We start from the raw sequence: 22010 nt of genomic DNA, 5'->3' as shown, positions 1-22010 counted from the left end.
CTGTCTCCCTCCGCAGCTGTCATATGTGATATATGTCCTCGAGGAAGTGGAGGCAGCAAGGTGACCCTATATGACCCACATTATTCAATGTAGTAATTCGTTGTCTGGTCTAATTGCGAAGCGACATTGCCAAGTGACAAGATCGTTGGAGTTAGTCGGAGTTTTCTTCATATCCGGTCTGTTACGTCATTGATGTCCAACAACGTCCCCGGCTTACCAGATGCCGACCACGATTCTGCAGATTCATCAGTTTCGGCCTCAACAACAGCCTGAAGTCGGTCAGTGTTCGTCATATTCTTAGTGTAGTATAGACATACCTGCTTAAGCGTGGTCAATGTTGTGGTTTTTATATCGTAGGATTGAAAGTACTTTCTAACTGGACATCGAGATAAGTATTATGTTAGGCAGAAACATATTGTTGTTCTGAGTTTCACAATAGAGAGAACTATTACAACAGGGTCGAAATTCAAACCATCTGTTATACCGAAGTATTGTATGGTCGAACTTCGAGATTGGGATAGATAAGAGGTATGCATTTTGATTTCGTAAAGTCTGTGCTTCTCTTTACAGTTAACTGTTAGATTAAGCAGAAAGGTGTAAGTATTGTTCTGAATTACATAAGAGACAGAACACTTAAGCAGAATTTCAGACCATCTGTTGTACCGAAGGGTTAGGATTAGATTTGGTGTATATATTTTGAGAATTTCGAGAATTTTGTGCTCTTCCTATAAAGTGAAGTCGGGCATAATCCATTAAAACAGCTGTCGTGAATGAATATGTATGATATAATATGAAAGATTATTGCACGTCTATTGCGATTTTCAGAGGCCTCCGGGACAGAGAAAATGTACGTTTTTTATTCCTTTAAAGTTATAACGGTAAATGATTTGTCTGTTGTTTTGTCTCACAGCTCTCATTGTTTACCTCACTCTCTGATGATATACATGTACCCGTGAAGATCCGGGTTAGAACTGCGTAGATAAATATTCATGCTGCTGATACCTGGATTGCCTGGTCCAGACTTGATTATTTATAGACCGCCGTCATATTAGCTGGAATATTGCTGAGTGCGGCGTAAAACTAAACTCACTCACTCGCTCACTCACTCGCTCACTCACTGAACATAACATATGGTCCTCCTGTTTGTTGACGTGTGTCTACCACTTCTTACGCTCCGAGTCTTAGCTGTTGAAATGCATGAGTTTAATCACTCATGACAACATCGATGAATACCCACTTGTGGTCTTGCATATATCTTTTCATCGCAGTCACACCGAAGACAGGCTTTCGATTCCAAAAGGGGTTGACTGTGTGAAGCCAATTCTGATATCACTAGTTTCGACATTGCTGGAATATTGATAAAGGCAGTGTAGAGCATTACTCACTCACTCAAACACTGGAGATGGTTGAAGCATTCTTCACAAAGGCCTTGGTGTGATTCGCCATTTTGGTACAGTGCGTAAACCCATTTCCGGTGTTTCCTGTCGGGATGTGTAAAATCATGATCACCCATTCACCCGTTCTCCAACACATTTGGCAGAGACTGATACGGTCCAGTTTATGCTGTTAAGGGCAGTGTACTTCCTTTCTCTCATTCCCATTCTCTTCTCCCCCTCCATTAAAATCAGCATGTACCATCTTGCAAATTTGGCGCCTTCTCTCATCCTTTTCTCTCACCAAGAAAGTTGGAATTGTTCACAAAGTCAAAATCAATATGTCCACTCACTCACTCATCCTCTCAGCTCATCTTTTCTTTTCCCAGCTAACAGTCACCTTCTCCCTCGAACAAGCAGTGACGACTGTAAATCTCACGTTATTCCTTCACAAACAGGTCCCCAAAACCAGCCAAAGTGAAACTCGCAATAAAGGTTTCATAACGGGTTAATGGACGTTGATGGATAGGTCTTCGCGTTCTGTGCTTGTTTCCTGTACAAGCCGACCTTAATGGTGAAATAAACAGTATTATTCTGCCTGGTCCGCCTACTTGGCCGGCAGCGTTGCATGTTTGCGCAGCGGAGACAACCCCGACAGCATGTGCGTGTTAAACCTCCAACATTTGTCTATGAATTACATTTATCACATGTTCCCAGAACGACCGAAAATTTTAACGCTAAGTTAAATATTTCAGACACTTCCGGTTCTGTAGTTGCTCAAACCTATGTGCATGACTCTGTTGCGTGACCGGCTTTCATAGACATGATCCTCTTACACTGTTAAAGGGGCTGGTATACAATCGAACATACAATGAGGCCATTCGAGATCTGGAATAAACTTTTCAACAGCATGCCCTTTAAGATAAGTAATTTCCTAGTTTTCTGTCAATGTACGTTGATATTCAAGCCGGCAGTTTGACAAAGTCGATAAGGTCCGCTCCATGCCTTGTTTCACAATGAAATCGGTGGTTACATAACATGTGACCGAGCTCCGTCTGTTCCATTTCTCGTGTCCTTTGCATTGGTTTATATACGACAGATTCCGTGATGGCAAAACGTGATTTATGTTCAAGTTTCTTCTGCTTAGAAATGTGAAACAGGAATACCCACTGACATTAACAAAGTGACACTGTCAGAAAACAACAAAATAGATAATTTGATAAAATACAACAATCAAAGCTTGTAGTAACTAAGGTGATCGGATGGTCAGGTTTACCTACTTGGTTGATACGCATCATTGTATTCCGAAGATCGATGCTCATGGTGTCAATCACTGGATTGTATGGTCTAGACTCAATTATTTACAGTCATTATATAGTGAAATACGTCTGAGTGAGACCATTAAAAATCTAACAAAAAATTGCAAACTTCGCCTCTCATCCACACATTTTAACAAGAAGAAGACAACAATGAACCTGTGCTCTGTGTAATTGTAGTTCACCAGACTTCACTAGAGCCTGTCACCAAGGGCAATGAAACCGGTACACCCTGGCATTTCGCTCCATTGCTTACTTATTAGTACATGACGCTTTAACTCAGCTTACCAGTAAACGTGTATTCATATTATTTACGGTGCGGTTGGGTAGCCAAGTGGCTAAAGCGTTGGCTCGTCACACCTAAGGCCCGGGGTTGATTCACCACATGTACAATGTCTCCCGCCGTGATATAGCTGGAATACTGCTAAAAGCGGCGTAAAACCAGTCAGACTCAGTCAGTCAGTGTGTAAGGGTGGTGGGGTGGCCCAGTGGTTAAAGCGTTCGCTCGTCACGCCGAAGACCTAGGTTCGATTCTCCACATGGGTACAATATGGGGATCCCAGTTCTGGAGTCCTCTGATGTGATATTGCTGGAATATTGCTAAAAGTTGAACCAAACTCATGCACTCATAGTATTTACATGTGTTCCTTTATTTTTGCCGTTCAGTATATATAGTCTCGGAAATCTCGCGATGTCTCACCTACCCCGTGAACTTGTATTTCCACAAAGCAAATAAAACATGATACGTCCTCTGCAAGGTCGTAAACTTGGTTTCAACTGACAAACGACGTCAAATCAGGACGGTGCTCCTGCAAACTGTACGTTTGATCGAAGTCTTTCAAACACCAGTCCGTTTTATCTTCCAAGTCGCTTTGTTTGATGAATAAGCAGTTTATCGTTCCCCTTGTATAGATATAGTGTCTGAGTGTACAAATGGCACTGATTACAACGTTTTGATCTTGACTAGAAATCAACACCGCTTTGTAGATCATAGACATGTTGTTTGCTTGAGAGCGGGTCCAATGTAGGAGCGTCGATTATGAAATAGGCGATATATGTATCTCATCACGTGACCTGGCTAAGTAAAGATATTCGGGAGTAATACGAAGTGTGAAAATACCACTTTCTTTTATGTTTCCAGATGGAAACATATTCAACGGTAAAAATCAATATGTTATTAAGTATTTAATGTCGTAGTCTTTATATGAACAGTGGCACTAGGTTTACTTTCCGACAAAAAAAACAGCATGCGTTGTACATTTGATGGATCAGCGTAAAGTCTGTGAAGTCTAATATTCCCTGATATATTCTTTTCCCAGAGCTTAGTTTTCTTAAATGCATTCACCAAGCAGCCGTAGTGTAGGACCCAGTTACACAAAGCTAAAGTAGTTGTATGACTGTCGTACCTCGTGTACTGTAACATGGACTTACGACAGACGTGGTGCAGGACCCAGTTACATAAAGCTAAAGTAGTTGTATGACTGTCGTACCTCGTGTACTGTAACATGGACGTACGACAGACGTAGTGCAGGACCCAGTTACACAAAGCTAAAGTAGTTGTATGACTGTCGTACCTCGTGTACTGTAACATGGACTTACGACAGACGTGGTGCAGGACCCAGTTACATAAAGCTAAAGTAGTTGTATGACTGTCGTACCTCGTGTACTGTAACATGGACTTACGACAGACGTAGTGCAGGACTCAGTTACACAAAGCTAAAGTAGTTGTATGACTGTCGTACCTCGTGTACTGTAACATGGACTTACGACAGACGTAGTGTAGGACCCAGTTACACAAAGCTAATGTAGTTGTATGACTGTCGTACCTCGTGTACTGTAACATGGACTTACGACAGACGTAGTGCAGGACCCAGTTACACAAAGCTAAAGTAGTTGTATGGCTGTCGTACCTCGTGTACTGTAACATGGACTTACGACAGACGTAGTCCAGGACCCAGTTACACAAAGCTAAAGTAGTTGTATGACTGTCGTACCTCGTGTACTGTAACATGGACTTACGACAGACGTAGTGCAGGACCCAGTTACACAAAGCTAATGTAGTTGTATGACTGTCGTACCTCGTGTACTGTAACATGGACTTACGACAGACGTAGTGCAGGGCTCAGTTACACAAAGCTAAAGTAGTTGTATGACTGTCGTACCTCGTGTACTGTAACATGGACGTACGGCAGACGTAGTCCAGGACCCAGTTACACAAAGCTAAAGTAGTTGTATGACTGTCGTACCTCGTGTACTGTAACATGGACTTACGACAGACGTAGTGTAGGACCCAGTTACATAAAGCTAATGTAGTTGTCTGACTGTCGTACCTCGTGTACTGTACCATGGACTTACGACAGACGTAGTGCAGGACCCAGTTACACAAAGCTAAAGTAGTTGTATGGCTGTCGTACCTCGTTTACTGTAACATGGACTTACGACAGACGTAGTGCAGGACTCAGTTACACAAAACTAAAGTAGTTGTATGACTGTCGTACCTCGTGTACTGTAACATAGACGTACGACAGACGTAGTGCAGGACCCAGTTACACAAAGCTAAAGTAGTTGTATGACTGTCGTACCTCGTGTACTGTAACATGGACTTACGACAGACGTAGTGCAGGACCCAGTTACACAAAGCTAATGTAGTTGTATGACTGTCGTACCTCGTGTACTGTAACATGGACTTACGACAGACGTAGTGCAGGACTCAGTTACACAAAGCTAATGTAGTTGTATGACTGTCGTACCTCGTGTACTGTAACATTGACTTACGACAAACGTAGTGCAGGGCTCAGTTACACAAAGCTAAAGTAGTTGTATGACTGTCGTACCTCGTGTACTGTAACATGGACTTACGACAGACGTAGTGCAGGACCCAGTTACACAAAGCTAATGTAGTTGTATGACTGTTGTACCTCGTGTACTGTAACATGGACGTACGACAGACGTAGTGCAGGACCCAGTTACATAAAGCTAAAGTAGTTGTATGACTGTCGTACCTCGTGTACTGTAACATGGACGTACGGCAGACGTAGTCCAGGACCCAGTTACACAAAGCTAAAGTAGTTGTATGACTGTCGTACCTCGTGTACTGTAACATGGACGTACGACAGACGTAGTCCAGGACCCAGTTACACAAAGCTAATGTAGTTGTATGACTGTCGTACCTCGTGTACTGTAACATGGACTTACGACAGACGTAGTGTAGGACCCAGTTACACAAAGCTAATGTAGTTGTATGACTGTCGTACCTCGTGTACTGTAACATGGACTTACGACAGACGTAGTGCAGGACCCAGTTACACAAAGCTAAAGTAGTTGTATGACTGTCGTACCTCGTGTACTGTAACATGGACGTACGACAGACGTAGTGCAGGACTCAGTTACACAAAGCTAATGTAGTTGTCTGACTGTCGTACCTCGTGTACTGTAACATGGACTTACGACAGACGTAGTGCTAATACAGCTGTTTGAGGCCTTGGACGACATATGTTACAGCTCCTTTTGACATAATCTTTGGCTGATGAAATGATATTTTACACTGATTAAATAATAGCACGTAAATATTAAGACAACATTCAAACAATGTTAATATTTCCCGGATACGATTACTACTTAATAACCACGGCCTTGACTTTCGAACCTCTCTTAGCGCTAAGATAGTCGTAGCTTAATGTTAATGTGCGGCGCTTACGGCTATCTCACCTCTAAGAGAGCTTCGAAAATCGAGGTCCAGTTCGTTTCTTGTACCAAGAAAAAGAAAGAAAGAACGGGGCTGTTTTTATTTTTCATTTAGGTTACACAGGTGGCTATGCTTAAACTTTGTGATGCCTGTTGTTTTACGTCGCAGTAGTAAAAGGATGAACTTACATATCACGGCAGACTCGCCAAATCGAATGACCCGTTTACGGGATATAATATTTATATATTCTGACTTCCGGTTAAAGACCCTAGTCAAATTGACTTGGTTACTCTCTGCTAACAGCGCCAGGTTAAGTAGTTCAGCACATATTGCGCGCTCCAAGAATAAAACCTGTCACCTGTTCGCAACTGTTTAGAGTAGTTAGCTGCCCCGGTTGCAGACACTGTTAGCAAGTGAATTGAAACTGTAACCACTTCAACGTGAAATTATTAGCCCAGATATTCCTGGATGTGCTACAGTTTTGAATTAACGTTTTTGTGCGTTCTTCTTTGAACAGAGCCTGAAGCGCTATGTCGCCAAAACTCGATAAATATGATGAGCGTTGAAGACGCTCTGTTTATTACGAGCTTCCGCCCCACTATGGGTTATTTTGCTTCATTAGGCTAGACACAATCTATTATTAACCGGTTTCGTCGAAAAATCAGTAAATTAGGATAATCTGTTCCATGCACGAAATACAATATACTGGGTAATGTCTCCGCCCTTCATATAGCGGTTTACGTTATACAAATATTACTAACATCAACAATAATAATCATAATAATGCATTTTATTATTTTATTTGTTAGTTTAACACCGCACTGCGTAGTATGATGATATATGGCGGCTGTCGGTAAATAATTGAGTCTGACAATCCAGTGTTCAACATCATGAGCATCGATCTACGCAACTGGGATACGATGACATGTGTCAACCAGGTCAGCGAGTCCGACCACCCGATACGCGTCATTCGCAACATGGGTTGCTGATCATCAGTTCTAACCAGTTCTAACCCGGATCTTTTCGGTACAATTTAATTTATACTCTGTTACACATACCAATAATACTGTCTTAGCTGTGTGATGTATTGCACAGAGAATATAGATAAAGCGCAAACAGTATAATCCACTCTATGTGCCGGCAGTCAGTTTTAATTCTCGACTCCATGGGGAGGATACAACCCAAGCTGCCTTCTCAGGCGCTCAAGTTAACAGCCATATTATCACATACCCGATAAACAACCCGCGTCTTTGGTTCTCATCTGTAGTGCTGAAACCATTCTTCAATTGAGAGGATCTGGGGCACAAATGAATGGTTTCATTGTACATGGTAATTTGTATGTAAGTGCTTCCGTTATAAAATGACTTCGCCCCAAACATGTTACCACATCAGAAAGAAATATTAATCATGTCTCACGGAGAAAAAACAAAGGTAACTTCGGGATTATTTCTGCTTTCTTACCAAACATACGGAACGATACACTGAGGTAAGTGTGAATAATTAAGATCAAACTAAACAATGGTTATTGCCGTCTCGCCATGAGTTGCTGACCTTGCTGTGGTAGGATCCGGTTACAGTGGTTTCCTAGTTACCAGACTGGTTCAGACTGATTCTAGGTTTGTCACAGTGTCGTATAATCGACCTATACCCATCCTCGATATCTCCAAGGTATACGTTCCGATAAGTTTCCACTATACCTTGGGTGCATCTACGGGCATCTACGATGATTTTATTACCTCCCTTTGCTGGCTCCGCACTCTCACAGTAGCCAATCAGCTAAGCCGCCGTTACAACCAAGCTTGCCAGTGTCAACAAAGATAGCGGTCACAGCTGCGAAGGTTTGTTCGCACTGCGACACAGATTTTGGGGAAATCATACAGACAAATTGACAGGTCCGAAACTTTAAAAACATATATGCCAAGAACAACTTTTAACTCTTTCAGAGGACCTCTGCATGGCTTGTGTTACCAAGTTTAATCGGTTAGATAATTTAAAAAGCGACAGTGAGTTGTGATTGGTTCACTCAACTTCCCAGCGTAGACACCTGATTGGCTAAACAGACAACCAAGGAAGGTGATAATTCATTGAGCCGTACATGCGTCCAGAGTATAGTCGAGATTTAACGGAACGCATGCCCTGGAGATATCGAGGGGACCTCTGCCCTGTGTCACCTCAAGATCAGCTGTTTGAAGATACGTAACTGAAATACTTTGGCGTTTACATCTCTTTTTTTTCTGGATCGGTTTGGTAGCCTACTGGATAAATCGTTCTCCAGTGACGACTCCGGTTCGATTTCCCAAATAGATACAATGTGTAATGTCTATTTCAGATGTCCCTCGCCGCGATATTGGTGGTATATTGTCAAAAGCGTCGCAAAACCATACTCATTTGCAGTGTTTAACATAGTTAAACATAGAATGATCCGATTCTTAAACGTGACAATAATGCACCTGTAATGCAAGGTTATGGTAATGTGAAACATCGGAAACAATACTTTACTTTTTGATGTAACGGAATACTTCGCCAGTCTCTCAGTCCCAGGAGCAATTCATCATTTTCAGTTCAATATCTTATTTCGGTATAAAGGCCAACGACCCTTGTACAACATAATACAAAAAATATCATCATAATGACACATTGGAGTTCCTGAGTAATAGAGCTTCCTTAACATATCTTGCAATGTACAACATAATGTTATCATATTACATCCTAAAGGAGTTTAAAACTTGAACATTGTGGGTGGATTACAATAACATCTTGGTATATATTTTAATCTGAGATGGTCATACCATGGACATTTTAGAAGGAGGTGGTATTCATCGTCTATGCAACCTAGCGCACAAGATGTACATAATCTATTACCGCGGAGAATGTCTCACCGTCTACCAATAATGACCAATATAGGGAGCTCGCATATACGTAATAGACATAAAATCCTTCTGTATTTTCTTTCTGGGGTTTACAATAGCGATTTATATTCCTTATAATTACATAATTTATTTGAATCTCAGATTCAAGTGTACCCATTTTGTCATATCTGCAAAGGTAAGTCCCCAATGAAGCAAGTCTAGGTTTCCCCCGGTTCTGAATCTCTCTTCTATCTGGAGCTTCTTTTCAGTTTGAAAGGAATTTTTTGTCCTATAAAGATTTGAGGAATTCCTTGTATCTGTCAATACTGTATGTATACCCAGAGTAAAAACTTAAGCGCCAGTCTATTTCAAAACTAAGATGTGAAACTGTGGAAATGTTTGGCAAAAATAATTGGGAAGACCAATCCATATTTAGAGATGGGTCATCTAGTAACTGATTTAGGGATGTCATAATCATTTGCATTTACAATTAAATAAAATATTGTTACAGATATGATTACACTGCAAAATATCCATTCTTTTCCTGCTTATACAACATCATTACATTTAGGTTTCAACTCTCCAAAACGATAATCATGTGATTTCTGATTTTCACTTTTCAAAAGAAGGTAAATTGTTTGAGGAAAGCAAAATGGTTCTTTTCCAAAAGTGCATACGTCCTGTTTAAAGTAAAAGATAATTCATATAATGGTTTTATTTTTAAACTGAAAAATGGTAAACCAAATTATGGTAACTGTTTTTTCTGAAAGATTTCCTATCAGACAACCTATATTGGCAAAACATACTGGGTGTAATTTAACTTTTAAATATAGATATGCGTCAGTCTACATTACAACGAAATTCAACGTTACTCTCGTGGGCGTATATTACATGCTCTCATAGATGTTAAAAATAATATTTAATAAATTTAACTGAGAATTTCACACGTTTATGTGATGCAGACACGCAAAATGGAACCTATCCTCGCCAAGGCCGGCGTTGCGAGGCCCAGCGATCATGTTTGAGAGATCAACGGTAAATCTTCGGCAAGCAATAGCTCTGGAGGGCTTTAGGTATGCAAGGATGGGATTACTGTCTTCATGATTTGGCTAGCTGGCAATGAGAGGGAATGCAAATCTCGCACTTGTTCCCCGCCGCTGTTATAAATATCTAACGCTTTGCCTGAGCCACAGAGATAGTTCGTGACCACTCGGGATGTTTCGTGACGAGATTTGGCGAGATTACGACTCGTGTCACTTCGGGACATGCCAGATGACGCCTTGTCATCGAGTGTAATCGCGACCATGCATGTTTGTATATCTTTGGGTGCAGGGAAGTGATGAATGGTGACAAATATAGACTTACCCTTCAGTTATTTGTGACCAAATAAGAGAACTGTACTTTTAGAAGGCTGTATCATCATTATAAGACCGGAAATGAAATTCTGCTTACTGTTCGCCACGCGCACAACCAGGGTCGGTTCCTGGAATTTTTAAAGTGTGTGTGTGTGCGTGCGTGCGTGCGTGCGTGCGTGCGCGTGTGCGTGCGCGTGGATCCTCCAACGCGCACAACTCAAAACGAAGATAACCAAAATCATACAATCAGAATGTGTGAACTATTATTTTATTCCAAAACTTGAACGCTGTATCATTGGTAATTCACTTTGCTGGTTTTCTCGAAACCCGATAACTCTACCCTTTTCCCAGTACCCCAAGAGTTCCTCACTAAAAGGTTCGTCTGCATAAGGTAAATGCTGAAAATCTTTCCTAATTGATTCTTTAACGTTTTTCAACTACAAGAGATAGCGTTTCAGATCATTGTCGTATATTTAAACCCATGTGTCTGAATTGTTGTAGTATGTCATTTAAACTGACATATAATATGCCTTTATTCTGAAAACACTTAAAATGGAATGAAATAAAATGCAAATTAGCTTCCCATTAATGTCTCATTTGAATGTGTAGATGAACAATGGAGGTGTAAAGAAATATTGTACTTTGAATCAAAGAGTTTGTTCCATTTATCATTTATAACTTAGATCAATTGTTGATATTTCATAATCCCCAGAGATATGATTTGATGTCTTATTGTATCATTAGCTTTCAACAACACCAAATCAAGAATACCTAAATTATTATATCGTTTCATAAACATTTGAAAAATATTACGAGTTATTCAGTGACATATCAATGTATCATCTGCCTCCGTCAGATTATGCAAGGGACTTGTGTAACGAGATCGCACTGGAATACAAAGAATTTTGATTTATGTTTCCTATAAAGAATCATACCATAGCTTCGCATTGATTTTTGATTTCAGAGACTAAATCAAATGATCTTCTTTTGACAGTAATGCATTCATTCCATAGAGGATTACAATCAATATGCCTCCCCTGCATATGTGCAAGCCTGGTCTATATTGCTTGTAGGGTCAGCATTTCTCACACGACATAATGACTATGCTGCCTTGAAAGATTTATGACCTCATTTGGTTATCTATAGATTTCATTTTGAGGGCTATCGGTTCCAGGGATGAGGGGCGATTTCTAATTATACTACGATCAGCTAATTCATTTTTAACTCTTAAAGGGAAATAAACTGGCTTGATTTAACAAAGACTTGGTAATGATTTTTGGACGTAAGTGAGACGCATTGTCAGTTTCACTTTGAAATTATCATCAGCGTTAGATTGTTAACAGTGAATATCCAGCATTACTGGTAGGAAATAAAAAGAATCAATAATGCGATTTAGTATCTTTTTATAGCAACAATGATTTTAAAAACACGTGCTAGAGTGCGAACCTTAATTAACAATCCTTTATTAATCACCAGCATCGATTATTCTAGTGCTTTTCATGGGAACCAATCCTTTATTAACCTTAGAATGGATTGTTTAAACGTGTTTATAATGCACCAATCCTTTATTATCCGTACATATCCATTATTTTATTGACTTGCGTTCCTTGCAAGAAGCCTTTATTCACGGGGACTATAAATTGTTGAAACCTGCTTCAAAGGCACCATTCCTGCATTAACGGGGAATGTCTTTTGTTAGAGCGCGGGCCATATGCATGAATCCTATATTAAGAGAGAGTAGAGCATGTATCATATGCATGAATCCTTTATTAACCGGGATTAGAGCACGTGTTACATGCATCACGCCAAGCTAACAGTGAGCAGTACACGTGTCATATGCATATATCCTTTATTAGCACGGATTAGTGCACGTGTCATCTCAATAAGTCTTTATTAGGGATTAGGGCATGTGTCATATTTATCAATCCTTTATTAACCGGGGCAAGAGCATGTGCCATGTGCATCAATCATTTCATTCTTAAATGGATCCTTGGAGGGCGGTTTACATACTTGCACTACTTTATTCACAGCGACCTACAATCATTCTCTATCAAGCCAGCGTCTCATTTCCAATCAATGCATATCCGTTGTGACAGCGCTATTCGTATACAAGAATCCTTTTCAATAAATGCAATGAAAACAATGCATATGATTCTCGAGACTGGAATTAGATGCAAAATACCTTCTTAATATTTAGTATACAACAGCGTTTTGTCAATGTAAATATTCCTAGTGTACAGTATAGGAGCTAGGCTTTGTCTGTAAGGTTGGATTTGGTGCGGAGGTGTGGTGGTGAACATACCATTAAATCCAGCCGGACCCTTGCAGTTCCAGGGCCTAGATTTTCGAAGCTCTCTTAGCGCTAAGGTAGTCGTAAGTGCCATACACTAACTTACGACTGTCTTAACGCTAAGAGAGCTTCGAAAATCTAGGCCCTGGATCTGCATGGGTCCGGCTGGCCCTGGTTAGAATCTTCAGCAACCCATGCCTGTCGATAGAGGCGACAAATGGGATCGGGTGGTCAGTCATACCGATTTGGTTGACACGTCATCGTATCCCAGTAACGTAGATTGATGCTCATTATGTTGATCACTGGATTGTCTAGTCCAGACTCGATTATATAACGTTGCTATATAGCTTGAGTATTGCCGAATATGGCCTAACCAACAAAGAAAATGTTGTCCGTATGGCCTTGGCGCTTTAAGTTGCTGTTGTAGCCAGGTACTTTCACATGAGATGACCGACATGTTATGCACGTATGGAGGTGATGACTGTCAGTTGTCGGGGAGGCTGTCATCAGTGTCAGGTGACTCAGAGGACGCTGTGATTGTGTCCCATATAGGTATACGAGTCTCAATATCACTGACTCACACATTGTACACCCACTGACCCGTGACCTACACATAACATCATACCCACACTCTTAGTAATGGTCTCCCTGTTTCATAGGGCTAGCTCGCCGAGATACCGTCCCGTCAATATAACTACCCGTTCAGACACATTATACTGACTTTGAGTCGGCAAGTCGTTGTTTCGTCTCTTCATGTCGAGCAGGCAGTGAGTGAGTTTAGTTTTACGCCGCACTCAGCAATATTCCAGCTCTGTGGCGGCGGTGTGTAAATAATCGAGTCTGGACCAGACAATCCAGTCTGCGTAACTGGGAACCGATGACATATGTCAACCAGGTCAGCGAGCCTGGCCACCCGATCCCGTTAGTCGCCTCTTACGACAAGCAGATTCGCCTTTTATGGCAAGCTTGGGTTTGCTGAAGACCTATTCTATCCGGGTCAGCAGGAAGGGTAACAATAACTACCTTCTTTTGATACGGTCGGGGATCGAACCACCGATCTTCCGTTCTGTACCCGCTAGACTATAGATGCGGTCATTAATACACACAGATTATCACGGAAACGAGTGCTAAATAGTACCCATGTCCGTGTACATTTGACGATGTGTAGTTTAGACACCGATATATCAGAGGAGCGGTCGGGTAGGGCGGCGGTTGGATCGTTCGCTTGTTTGCCGACGGCTGTCGTTTTATTTGCCACCCGTGAAGGTCCCGGGGTAGAATAGGCCTTCAGCAACCCATGCTTGCCATAAAAGGGCGACTCAGCTTGTCGTAAGAGGCGACTAACGGGATCGAGTGGTCAGGCTCGCTGACTTGGTTGACATATGTCATCGGTTCCCAATTGCGCAGATCGATGCTCATGTTGTTGATCACTGGATTGTCTGGTCCAGACTCGATTATTTACACACCGCCGCCATATAGCTGGAATATTGCTGAGTGCGGCGTAAAACTAAACTCACTCACTCACGTTTTATTTGCCACATATGTATAGAAGTGCGTCACGCACTTAGATATACACAATCGTGCTAAATATGAGAACATACGCCATACGTGTAGAAGGATAAAGTTGTATATGTAAATGTCAGCGTCCCGGTCTATTCTTATTTCTATCTCACGTATCAACCTACATCACTCTCCCGTTTTTCCCGTCTATCCTCTCCTCTAATCCTCTCAACTCTTGCTCTAGCATGGACTGGGATCTATGGTGTTTATACTAAAAGCAACTAATCGGGGAAATATCTAAAACCAATTTCCTTGAGATTTGCCCCGAAAAGTCATGCATGCGCACATCGGCATACAAAACTGGGCGAGAGGGCGGAGAGTGTCCCGTATATACTCAAATATCTGTGTTTACCTAACGGTTAGCTAAGTCAAGGTTTAGAAATATGTCTTGTAAGCAATGCTAGTGTAATAAGTATCAGATACATTAATATCATATCTCTCATAAGAACCTTCGTGTGAAAACCACGTGTTTCACACAGGGTATCTTCAAAGTTATTTGGACAGAATTTGGCCCAGCTTGCGGATGCTCATGTCATCACCTACATGTTTGTGACTTTAATCCGGTAATATGGGTTCATCCACTATCAGCGGAGTTGTGTCATTATATCGGATTGTTAATACCTACTACAAACGGTATACTTATATCACATCTACAATCTGCCTTTACCTCGTTTCTATTACGTCCCTGATATAACGAGTGGGACGGTCATGCTCACTGACTTGGTTGAGATCCTTGTCGAGTAGATCGATGCTCATGATTTCAATCACTATATTGTCAAGTCCAGACTAGAATATTTACAAACCTATGCCACACAGCTGGAATGTCGTTGAGTATGAGTTCGGTGTTAACCAACAACATAAGAAAAAATGAACCATATTTTAGCCTCGTGTCCTGCGTTGATCTGTGAACTAATTTTAATATGTGTTGATCTTTAAGTGCCTTATGTTTGAAAGGAGTAATGCTATGTTTATTGCCTGTGATTTACTAGTTGTTAAAATGATGATGATGATGATGATGATGATGAAAGCTGAAACATTGCTGATGTCACTTTAAATTGTTTCTCACTCACTCACTCACTCACACATCTCAATAATCCAGCAGTGATGTGCTTTACAATATGGCTCCGATGAAAACATTACTCATTCACAGCTTTTATAAGCACAAAGTTCTTAAGAAGAAAATTGTAATAAGTGAATGTCAACAATCAATCACGAAGTCTCAATCCGATTTGTACACAAACAGAAATACCTACTAACCCGATGAGTTTTAGTTTAATTATCTATGGATTCAGCGATTGTTTGGTCCCGCGAGGCCGAGAGATAGTTCCTGTTCTGCTGTTTGAGTTGACGCCGTTTTTAAATTGACATCAATATTTGATGTCAAGCGAACTAACCAGATCGACGGAAATGGGATGTTTGACAGCCAATCAGACTCAAACAAGACTGTGTTGTTTGTGTGTTTTTGGTGTCAGTTGGTAGATTCGGTAATTTGGAAGATACAAGGGGCAATCTCCGATTTCAAATCCGAAATATTTTCTGTAATAACCGTTCAATGATACATGCACCTAAAGCGGCCGCCTTGATCTAGCCGTAGTGAATTCTCAGTTTCGCTCGGATCGAATTACTTTCTTTGTCAGATGTATTTTTCAGGAAGTTAACGTCTGTGAGGTAGGTTAGTGGTGGTTAAAGCCTTATGGCGGGTTTTGTGGTATAATTTCAGTTTGTGTATACAGTTCGTATTTGACGTTTCTGATGATTCTGGCAATACGAGCATGACATTTTCATCATGATGTAGACCAACCAGTTTAAATTGTTTAACGGTGGCAAAATTATTAAAGACTAAAACCCAAGTAGCGCCCCGCAGACGCACCAGGATCCGCTAATAAGTTTCGATTTCAGAGTCTCCAGCAAAGTATGGAACCATGCACCAACCGCATATTATGCCGACATGTAATATTTGTAAAAAATAGATAAAAATAATACCGCTGAGGACGTCACATGAATCACAAACGCATTTGTCTGGTCAGCAACCGACATCATAACGACCGAAGTGAGTGAAACCTTTCTATACCCGGCTGTTGTCAGTAGGTCTCAATACATCTAATATTTCACCCCTGAATATTTCATAGTTACAGAGACCAGCGTGGTGAAGTTCCATGAGGCTATCTGTGCTACTCACAATATTCCATCCATGTCTTGTACTGGTCGAGAATTACCGCCCTCAGGGACAGTCTGGGTCTATTCCACACCATCGGATCTGTTTGCCAGTAGCATAATTTGGTTGGTTGGTTTGTTGTTTAACGCCGCATTCAGCAATATTCCGCTGTATGGTGGTGGTGTGTAAATAATCGAGCCTGGGCGAGATAATCCAGTGATCAACAACATGAGCATCGATCTTTGCAATGGGGATACGATGACATGTGTCAACCAAATCAGCGAGCCTGACCACGCGATCCAGTTAGTCTCCTTTCACGACATGCATGGGTTCCTGAAGGCCAATTCTAACCCGGATCTTCACGGGTCCCCAGTATCACAAGAAGTGTTCAAATGTTGGCATCCCCTCTAGATTCACTTCAGCGTCAGCATCTGTTATCGTGAAAGACTCAAGTGTGTAGAGATATTTGAAGAACAACGGTGAACTATATGTTATCAGCTGCTTTATACTTTGGTAATATTGCCACTGCTTATCTTGTGCCTTGCGATTGTGAACATTGGTTTGAAAGCACAATGCAAGCACGTACTGCTTGACAAGTATTAGATGAGCCACGACCTGACAAATGACCCCTATTTGCATACATGAGAACGCCCTCCAGAACATTCCATTTGAAACAAGAGGGTAAAAGGTTGTGGTCTAAATGTTGAAAAGTTCAATTTCCTCGTGGAAATCGTGTCACGTTGGTGTTTTGCTTAACTAAATCGCTCTATGAGAAACGTGTTAAACAGTAGCGGTATTGATTTCAGCATGTATTGCACGTGCTTAAACGCCAGTCTACCGGTAGCTACCAAGTGTATTCGTCCAGTTTACTTTCCCCGCCTGCTTGTCACAAACGCGTTCACTGTCACCAACATTTGCGGCTTATACATACTGTGCGATTTTGAGGTTGTGCCAGCAGAGACACGCGTCGAAATATGCTAAAATAACGATGTAAGCGAACACTTCTTCGGTCACCAACCAATCCCCAAGATAAAGTCCTCCCTTACAACCCTCTGGAATTTGCGATACCACGTGGTATTTTACCTTCCTTTGGCGAAGTATATAGTGCTATATATTGCACATCAATGCTTATCCAGTCGAACACCATTGTGAAATACTTCGAGTTTTATGACGTTTCAAGCAGCCGTAAATATGATTAAATTTGGACAAACACCCCTCTCCCCCCACCCCCCACCCCCCATGGTACGAAGCCTTTACTTCCTTTACTTCAAGACAAGCCAAAGTTCCACACAACAAGAAAATGAATAAAATTGGATCCCACCGTATACCAGACCTTTACTTCGAGATAAGCAAAATTTCGACACACATTTTAGGTGATGGAGACTCTTTTATATATATTCATTGTAAATCTCGGCTTCAGACAACACTTTGAGCCCTAGTTGTATTCATGAAAGCACCCTGTACTTGGATCAATACGTGACTCTCTTAAACAGCAAGCTTGTTTGTCTCCCATGTGAAAGGATGTTCCCAGTCTGCTGCTACAGTATGCACGATAGCCGTCTCTTATCTTTAAGGCTCGAATGACGGGATTTCTCTGATCCCCCATAACAGTCGAATGACCCGATTGTAACTCACTCGTTTGTTTGGTTGGAAGTTAATCTACTCTTAGATGTCTGACAATAGACTTGGGAAGTCTCTGTATTGAAATAAAATGCTCTACACAACGAAACAAACATGGGTCCAAAACCTGAACGAAACAAACTTGGACAGTAGCCAATGCACTACTCAACGAAACAAACTTGGACAGTAGCCAATGTACTACTCAACGAAACAAACTTGGACAGTAGCCAATGTACTACTCAACGAAACGAACTCGGACAGTAGCCAATGTACTACTCAACGAAACCCTTGCACAGGAATGAAAGATATGCGTCAAATTTGAAACTGCTCTTTGAAGACTTAAGACTGTTCCCATCCTTGTCTCGTAAGACCACAAACTTTCAGCAAGCAAGGGCGTATGATGATGCATGGCTCTATTTCATACAAGTCCAATCCCACTGATAATCTATGTTAAGTGTCTCACTATAGACTACTGGACGGCCCGTGTGTTGATATTAATTACTGTACTCAACGAAACACAGAACGGGAGCAGGACATTTTTCATGTTAATCCGTGTCTGGAGTCAGTAAAGAATCGCCATGCAGAAGTGTACTCTATCAAAACATTGTGCACTATTTCTGTTTGATGGATGGTTGAGGGTCTCCTCGCTCTAATAAGTCCTCGTAATGTTAAAAGTGAAACTTATTATTGACTTCTAATGATGCTGTAATGGCTCCCTTTAAGTTATATTGGGCCATTACACCGTGTTAGCAAAGAGGGTGTTCGACGAAGCATGGGTGTAGTTTGTGAGAGTATTGTGACCCGTGCACAGGTTAAATCGATGGGAACACATTGCTACATGAAGTGTATTGAAAGATTTAGAGATATAGAACTCCTTACCAACAACGCTAAACGGTTATGCAGAGGGCAGGCGACTTGTCACTCAGAATTATCCTTGGCTGGTTACCATGATGTGAATTCGGATCTGCGGTTTATGTCTGTAATATCAGGGCGTTAAATGAGATCATTTATGATTGGCGTCCTCTTTACTGCAGAATTGAACAGCTACTAAGCAACCAGAACTGTTCCTGCTGTTGGGATTCAGGGTTCGAATAGATCCCCAGCAACCTGTGCTGGTCCAACTGGGGGTGGGGGGTGGGGTGGGGGATGGGGGGGGATTCGGGGTTAGAATAGCTCACCATCAACCTGTGTTGGTCCTACTGTGTGAATTCGGGGTTAGAATAGGTCCCTAGCAGCATGTGCTGATCCTACTGTAGGAATTCGGGGTTGAATAGGTCCCCATCAACCTGTGTTGGTCGTACTGTTGGGATTCAGGGTTACTATAGGTTACCAGTAACCTGTGTTGGTCCTACGTTTGGGATTCAGAGTTAGAATAGCTCTCCAGCAATCTGTGCTGGTCCTTCTGTGGGGATTCAGGGTTGGAATAGGTCCCCATCAACCTGTGTTGGTCCTACTGTTGGGATTCAGGGTTAGAATATGTCCCCATCAACATGTGCTGGTCCTACTGTTGGGATTCAGGGTTAGAATAGATCCCCATCAACCTGTGTTGGTCCTACTGTGGGGATTCAGGGTTGGAATAGGTCCCCATCAACCTGTGATGGTCCTACTGTGGGGATTCGGGGTTAGAATGGGTTACCAGTAACCTGTGATGGCCCTGCTGTGGGGATTCACGGTTAGAATAGATCCCCATCAACCTGTGTTGGTCCTACTGTGGGGATTCAGGGTTGGAATAGGTCCCCATCAACCTGTGATGGTCCTACTGTGGGGATTCGGGGTTAGAACAGGTTACCAGTAACCTGTGATGGTCCTTCTGTTGGGATTCAGGGTTACAATAGGTCACCAGAAACCTGTGATGGTCCTACTGTTGGGATTCAGGGTTACAATAGGTCACCAGAAACCTGTGATGGTCATGTGGAGATTCAGGGTTAGAATAGGTCCCCATCAACCTGTGCTGGTCCTACTGTGGGGATTCAGGGTTAGAATAGGTCCCTAGCAGCATGTGTTGGTCCTACTGAGGGGATTCAGGGTTAGAATGGGTTACCAGTAACCTGTGATGGCCCTGCTGTGGGGATTCACGGTTAGAATAGATCCCCATCAACCTGTGTTGGTCCTACTGTTGGGATTCAGGGTTACAATAGGTCACCAGAAACCTGTGATGGTCATGTGGAGATTCAGGGTTAGAATAGGTCCCCATCAACCTGTGATGGTCCTACTGTGGGGATTCAGGGTTAGAATAGGTCCCTAGCAATATGTGTTGGTCCTGCTGTGGGGATTCAGGGTTAGAGTAGGTCACCAGAAACCTGTGCTAGTCCTACTGTGGGGATTCAGAGTTAGAACAGGTTACCAGTAACCTGTGGTGTGCCTACTCTGGGGATTCAGGGTTAGAATAGGTCCCGATCAACCTGTGGTGTGCCTACTGTGGGGATTCACGGTTAGAATAGGTCCCTAACAGGATGTGTTGGTCCTGCTGTGGGGATTCAGGGTTAGAATAGGTTACCAGAAACCTGTGATGGTCCTACTGTGGGGATTCGGGGTTAGAATAGGTCACCAGCAACCTGTGCTGATCCTACTGTAGGAATTCGGGGTTGAATAGGTCCCAATCAACCTGTGTTGGTCGTACTGTTGGGATTCAGGGTTACTATAGGTTACCAGTAACCTGTGTTGGTCCTACGTTTGGGATTCAGAGTTAGAATAGCTCTCCAGCAATCTGTGCTGGTCCTTCTGTGGGGATTCAGGGTTGGAATAGGTCCCCATCAACCTGTGTTGGTCCTACTTTGGGGATTCAGAGTTGCATAGGTTCCCACCAACCTGTGTTGGTCCTGCTGTTGGGATTCAGGGTTAGAATATGTCCCCAGCAACCTGTGCTGGTTCTACTGTGGGGATTCAGGGTTAGAATAGGTCCCCATCAACCTGTGTTGGTCCTACTGTGGGTATTCGGGGTTAGGATAGGTCCCTAGCAACATGTGTTGGTCCTGCTGTGGGGACTCAGGGTTGGAATAGGTCACCAGTAACCTGTGTTGGTCCTACTGTGGGGATTCAGGGTTAGAATAGATCCCCAGCAACCTGTGTTGGTCCTACTGTGGGGATTCAGGGTTAGAATAGATCCCCAGCAACCTGTGTTGGTCCTACTGTGGGGATTCAGGGTTAGAATAGGTCACCAGTAACCTGTGATGGTCCTGCTGTGGGGATTCACGGTTAGAATAGGTTATCAGTAACCTGTGATGGTCCTACTGTGGGGATTTAGGGTTGGAATAGGTCCCCATCAACCTGTGATGGTCCTACTGTGGGGATTCGGGGTTAGAACAGGTTACCAGAAACCTGTGATGGTCATGTGGGGATTCAGGGTTAGAATAGGTCCCCATCAACCTGTGCTAGTCCTACTGTGGGGATTCAGAGTTAGAACAGGTTACCAGTAACCTGTGATGTGCCTACTTTGGGGATTCAGGGTTAGAATAGGTCCCCATCAACCTGTGCTGGTCCTACTGTGGGGATTCAGGGTTAGAATAGGTCCCTAGCAATATGTGTTGGTCCTACTGTGGGGATTCAGGGTTAGAATAGGTCACCAGAAACCTGTGCTAGTCCTACTCTGGGGATTCAGGGTTAGAATAGGTCCCCATCAACCTGTGCTGGTCCTACTGTGGGGATTCAGGGTTAGAATAGGTCACCAGTAACCTGTGATGGTCCTACTGTGGGGTTTCAGGGTTAGAATAGGTTACCAGAGACCTGTGATGGTCCTACTGTGGGGATTCAGGGTTAGAATAGGTCGCCACTAACCTGTGCTGTTCTTACTGTGGGGATTCAGGGTTA

The 22010-nt window shown here is 42.4% G+C and overlaps 1 protein-coding gene across 2 annotated transcripts in view; it reads left to right on the top strand.

Moving 5' to 3' along the window:
* Positions 1 to 22010, top strand: part of LOC137273852 (neuronal membrane glycoprotein M6-b-like) — a 107694-nt gene that overhangs the window by 9694 nt on the left and 75990 nt on the right. The window contains exon 1 of one of the 2 annotated variants that reach the window (XM_067806730.1): positions 121 to 278. The exons of the other annotated variant lie outside the window; for it this stretch is intronic. Coding sequence (XP_067662831.1) covers positions 221 to 278 — 58 coding nt within the window. The 5' untranslated portion in view covers positions 121 to 220. Of the gene's footprint in view, positions 1 to 120; positions 279 to 22010 lie in introns of those variants that run through there. 2 annotated transcript variants of the gene reach the window in all.

The sequence above is a fragment of the Haliotis asinina genome, chromosome 2, assembly GCF_037392515.1.
Source record: "Haliotis asinina isolate JCU_RB_2024 chromosome 2, JCU_Hal_asi_v2, whole genome shotgun sequence".
NCBI lineage: Eukaryota > Metazoa > Mollusca > Gastropoda > Lepetellida > Haliotidae > Haliotis > Haliotis asinina.
The sequence above is the reverse complement of the archived record's forward strand: the minus strand, read 5'-3'. Positions and strand labels throughout refer to the sequence as shown.